General features: G+C 33.9%; 1 protein-coding gene across 1 annotated transcript in view; it reads left to right on the top strand.

Annotated features, from left to right (window-relative positions):
* LOC106941036 (myelin and lymphocyte protein-like) overlaps nt 1-3,020 on the top strand; it is a 13,724-nt gene extending 10,704 nt beyond the window's left edge. The window contains exons 2-4 of the mRNA XM_015023960.1: nt 107-274; nt 1,481-1,606; nt 2,395-3,020. Of these exons, the coding sequence (XP_014879446.1) occupies nt 107-274; nt 1,481-1,606; nt 2,395-2,469 (369 nt within the window). The 3' untranslated portion in view covers nt 2,470-3,020. The remainder of the gene's footprint in view (nt 1-106; nt 275-1,480; nt 1,607-2,394) is intronic.
* Nucleotides 3,021-6,150: the final 3,130 nt, after the last annotated feature.

Below are 6,150 nucleotides of genomic sequence, written 5' to 3'. Positions count from 1 at the left end.
AGTGTTGCGTTCAGCGTTGCGTTCAACATTGCATTCAGTGTTGTGTTCAGTGTTGTGTTCAGTGTTGTGTTTATTGTTGTCTGACGTCTCTCCGGTGTGCCTGCAGATCTTCGGAGGCCTGGTGTGGATCCTGGTGGCGTGCACGTACGTGGTACCGCACAACCCTCAGGGCTGGGTCATGTTTGTCTCAGTCTTCTGCTTCGTCATGACCTTCATCTGGTTGGTGGTGTTCGCCTGCGGTTCCCACGGCAACTCCAGTGGCTGGGCAGCTGCAGTAAGTTATCACTGGCAGAAAAAACAACAACTCTTGTTTCAGTGACCTGTACAAATATAATTCTTACTTTTTGAGAAGTCATCAGCAAAAGCTGCTAGATGTTTTGGAGATGTTTCTAGTACTAAATTACACTAAAAACAGTTTTATTTTATAAAAGTATTCCAACATCTGTTTAAATTTAAAGGAAACTTTAGCTTAAAAAAATTTATGTTGCATTCAACATAAAAACACAAAATCTTATCAAGTGTTTTGTGTCTAGATTTTAGTAAAAATACCTCAGTATGCTCTAAATAAAACTAAACAAGTAACTTCAGCAAGATACATCAGCTTGTTTTAAGCCAATAGTTTTTTAATATAGATGAAAAAATAGTAGATTATTTCACTTTTAACTGAAGATAAATGTCTTGTTATAAGAAAAATAATCTGCCAACTTTTTCATCAATATTTAAGAATTGTTTCCTTACAACAAGCTCATATATCTTGCTGTAAAGTTACTCATAAATTAGTTTTGTCTTATTTCTACTAGATTTGCAGCAGAACCCAGATAAAAATATTTGGTGAGATTTTGTGTTTTTGCAGCGTCTAAATCCAGGACATTCACTTAACGGCCACTTTATGCTGCACACCCGTTCAACTGTTTGTTAAAACAAACAATAAATCACCTGATGACTCAGCAGCAGGGCATTTAGGCGTCTATGGTGCGTTCAGTGTGCATCTGGAAACTTCCCAGTTGTAAAAATCTTCTGGATTTTCTCAGTGGGAAGTCGAATATTCACTCCGACATTGTGTTTCAACATGGCCGCTTCTCGCATCAACAGTAGTATTCTATGACGATATGATGATGAACAGTGTCTACTTGGGCGTTGCCGTGTTGAAATCCTGAATTGTCAGACCATGTGAACTGGAACGCGTTAAATCAGGTGTGACATCAAACTTCTCTCCAAGTCCAGACTTGCTGAAGATCAAACAAAGCCTCAGATTGGTGACATAAGAGGATTTATGGTTAACTCTGAACTTAGTGTTGCTGTTGCTGGTCTGAAGTGTTAAAAACTGCTGATCTGGATTCTTGAACAGAAAAATAAATTCAATTTTTTTATTATGAACTTTCTCAAATGTAAACATATAATCACATTTTATGTTTATTTGATTTTCTATAACAAGCATTTCTCTCATTCTGTGCTCTTCTCTTCCATCTTCCTCCATCAGGACTTTATCTATCACCTCATTGCCGTCGTCTTCTACCTCAGCGCCTCAGTTGCTCTGGCTAAAGTGACCATGGACTTCAAATCCGATCCCTTCACTAAAGACTACAAGCTGGATATCTCTGCGGTTGTAAGTACCCTGTATTTATGGAGGACATTGTGGTGCATCAGCGAAATTAAACTATTTCTGGAAAACTTAACTTGGAAAATGAATGAATGTTGACCAAAGAAAATCTGTTATACAAAAAACTTATTCTGGAGCATAGCCTGCTTGTTCACCTTTTATTTTATGTGTTCATGTTGTTAGCTAGCTGACAAGCTAGCTAAATGAAGTGCGTAATTCATGGCAGAAAATGTACAATTTAAAAAATTTATTTTTAATTTTCTAGAAATGAAAAATTTAGATTTTTTTTTAAAAAACTGAAATTATTTTTAAAATTTTCTAGAAATGACATTTTGTTTAAAATGAAAATTTGTGAAAAATATTTAAATATTTTAATTTAAAATGTGAAATATATTTTTAAAAATTAAATTTTAAAAGTATAAACATTTCTAAGATGTTTATATTTTAAAATCTTTCAGCATTTGGATGATGACACAGAAGCAGTAATCTACTAGATAAACATTAGCTTAAAGGATTAGCGTGGATCTTTTGAAGTTCTGCTAAGTTGTTACTGGAAACAGTTTCTCTACATGTTGTAGATAAACAACAGTGATCTTGGTGGAAAGTAAATAAATCCGTCCATTTGAAGGAAACTAACAAGCTAAAAAGATTTACACTTTATCAATCCACCTACATGAATGTTTATGTTGTTTGAAACGATGTAATTAGCTTAACATCTACAAAACATCACGATGATATTTTTACTACAGATGATACTAAATCTGAGCTGTCTGAACTATTTTTCTTCTTTTCAGGTTTTCTCGTATGTGACAACTCTGCTCTACTTCGTCCACACGATACTGTCGGCTATTCGATGGAAATCTTTCTAAACTCCTGACGCGACCTCACGAGAAGTGAAAGGACAGAACTGACTTTTTATCGCTGAACATGAAACTGTGGCCTGCTGGATGATGGGGACGCTGGGAGTGATGGAGGCCACCAGTTTACAGTTTCTGTGTGGAAACCTTGAAGCTGCATCTGGTTTATTGCAGCTTCTCAGCTTGGAGATGAACAAGCACCCAGCTGGTTCCACACAATTACTTTATGAACATAAACCGACTCATTTAAACAGATGTGACCATTACTGTAACCCAATTTGTTAAAATGTTTACTTCAGAACAATTTACAAAATATTTTAAACTTTTGGTAAAAGTTCCCTAATAGTCAGGTTAAAGTTTTACTATGATTGAATTATGAGACTTTTTTTTAATACAGTCTAGAAATATGAGTACATTAGCTTGCTTAATAACTTTTACCTCATAAGTATGTTAAATATAAGGTTTGTTACCAGATAGTGCTTTTTACTGCCTAACATGTCAATTCAAAATTTATATATTTACCTTTTCACTCATTTTCTCTAATTAAAACATGATAATTCGAGGATTTTTCAAGGTAATAAAGTGCTGAATTTTATTTTTTTTGTATTTTTTATATGTATACTGTTATAGCACTTTTCAATATAACCTTTAAAATTATGTGAATCTGGTGTATATTATAATATAGTATGGTGACTTGGGTTTTTGTTTTTTTTTTTTGTAGATTTTTTGTAACTTAAAATTATGGAGCTCATTTAAAATAAAACTGTTTTATTTTGAGACTTGTTTTTTTCTCTCCTGTTTCATACTTTAATGTTTTATTTATTTATTTATAGCTTTTTTTATACACATTACTTTCACAGAGCTGACATAAATGCATCAGCATGCTAAAACTTTTTCTGCTTCCTTCACAAAACAACTGCAGAAGAGACACAAAATGAGACAAGATGTGTTGACATTTGAATATTTCATTAGTTAAGATCTCAGGCGAAACCTTGAGGTGCGGAGAGGTCACACCCTGCTTAACACTGCAAAAGGTGTTGGTAGGGAACAGTTAGCAGGTTCTTAATGGACTGCTTTAACACTCACAGGGACAAGTCCAGTTTTTGTTGCTCAAATTGCTCTGATTTTCTCTGTTTAGTAAATAAAATCCTGTCAACGTTGGTCTCCACCTGCTCAGAGCTCAGGTTATTTTCACTGGGTAAAATAATGGAGGTGGTTTGACCTGCAAGACTTAACGAATACCCATCCCAAAACTACTGCTAATACATGACTGATGATATATAACAGGTTTTTACATGCATAGGTACCCACCTAAAACGGTCCTACACTGTAAAACATTTGAGCTGTATTTAATTATGTCTACTACTTTCTATTCTTTAAGTCAAATAAATTTATCAAGTTTTAGATTTTGTACCTAAATGTGAGTTTGTGAAAGATAAACTTACAGCAGTAAGTTGTGTTAACTTTTTATTAATTTTGTCAAACCTCCAGGAGTTGAATAAACTAGAGTTTTTAGGTTAGCACTTAAAAAACTGAAAGAAGAAAAAGACAGGAGTGGGAACTATTTCCCAGAATGCTTAGCGGCATGTTTCTGTATCCTGAGATGGAAGTGCGTCACATTGATCCGACTCTGGTGTTTCATTAAAGCAAATGTTCATTGACATCAGTTTACCAATCCGCTCCCCTGAAGCTTAACCAGCTTTTCCCACTGAACAGTGAACGCACCTCAGTGTCCTCTGAGAGGAAGATGACCCCCTAAACTGTGCCTGTGTAAACAAACCCACACTCTTGTGGAGCAAGTAATAAAAGTATGATCCCACACACACACACACACACACACACACACACAGTGTGCTGATGCAGGCAGGGCTGATGGGAGTGTAAAGCAGGTCGGTGAACTGTGACTGCGATGTATTATGGATGAGAGGAAGACAGGAGGTGATAATAGAGGAGCATCTCCATGAAACTGAAGAAGACGAGGCTGCAGGGCGTCTTCTTCACCCCAATCACAGACATTTTAGATGACAATACTTCACAGACTGCATGTTTTTGTTAATACTTGTGTAATTATTGTTTTTCTTTTTTGGGGTGTTGAAAAAGGCAAATCTACACATATACTACAATTAAATTATTAAATAACCAGGGATACTCCCTATGCTTTTTTTTTGAGGAACAGAACATAAAACAACAATATTTCATTGCTTAATATATTGACAGAGCAGCAAAGCTCAAAAACACAAAAACTTACCAAGATTTTATCTAGTTTCTATTCCAAATATCTTCGTACACTTTAAATAATGTCAAATTTGTCAAATTTATTTATAAAGCACTTTTAAAAACAGGTTTAAAAGTTCACCATAGTTCTGTACAAAAACAATAACACAACAGAATAAGTTGATGAGAAGAGAAAGAGAAAACAAATATATAAAAATTATTATAGATTTTATTTATGACTCTGTCTTGAGATTTCATTGGGTTAAAGTTGTGACGCCATCTCCGGAACATTAGTTTAAATATCAATTTAAAAGTGCGAAATCTGTCTACTGCCGCCTGCTGGCCAAACCGGTGTACTGGGTATTTCCAGTTGATCAGAAACTGATTTCATGTTAACATTTCTGTTCCGCTCAGACGCCGCATTTGGGTCATTGTAGATAGAAAAAAAAGGAGCAAATTTCCACCAAAGAACTGTGAAATTCTGAGATAAATTTTTTAATTAATCAAAAGGTTTTGGCAAAAAAAGTGCATCTTTTTTATTTCTATCTACAACAGCTTAACATGCCGTCGTAATTACGCACCAGTTTCTCTGTTGCACATTTCCTGTTGTGTGCTTTACATCACAAAGACATGCAGTCTGCAAAACCCTGAAAATGTTTCATCAGGATGAAAATATAAAAGACTCTGCTGCAAACTGCACCACCTTGAAAAACAGAAAAAAATAAAAAATATTTACATTTTGAGCATATTTAAAGGACGTATATTATTCAATTCAACATTTAATTTTCTGTTTTCTACAGTTTGTCGCATGTCCAAAAAAGAGACCTAGCAGCTCAGAACACCATCAAAAGTTACTGAAGACCGATGAAGTAAGTATTGAAGCAGAACATATTGTTTCAGTGTACATTACATGGAAAGTTTAATTATTGTTTAAAAACATAAACAGAATATGTTATAATAACAGTATTTTATCCACTCAGAAACAGACATTTAATCATTTATTTATTTTACAAAACAAAAAAAGACATGACACACATTGAAATTTGTGCAAAGAATGACCATTTTCACCTGAGTCTCCTATAATGCAACATCAAAACTAACTTTATAGTGCAATTGCATGAAATAAAACAAAGAGCTTACATTTAAAAGTAAAGAAATCTAATTTAGTAGTGGATAGCTGGACTGAGGTAGTAAACCCAACAATGTCTTCATATTAACAGTCAAGTTTCAGTTTAATTTGTAAAGTCAGAAAGTACGTAGTGTTCATGAACTATGATTGAATAAAACATAAAATAATAATGTTTGTAGCCAAAGTTGAACGTAAAATAATTTAAAAAATCAATGAAACTGTAATTTTGAGAGAAAACATGAGCTAATTATTATTTTTATTATTTTCCAAATAAAAATAGGATTGAAGTGAGTAAAAACAAAAAAACTACATCAACTAAGCATCCCAAAAGTAAAACAACTTTAAACACA

The sequence above is a fragment of the Poecilia latipinna genome, unplaced genomic scaffold (assembly GCF_001443285.1).
Source record: "Poecilia latipinna isolate Pla-1442-1.1 unplaced genomic scaffold, P_latipinna-1.0 Scaffold3468, whole genome shotgun sequence".
Taxonomy (NCBI): domain Eukaryota; kingdom Metazoa; phylum Chordata; class Actinopteri; order Cyprinodontiformes; family Poeciliidae; genus Poecilia; species Poecilia latipinna.
This window is presented reverse-complemented; position numbering and strand designations above follow the sequence as displayed.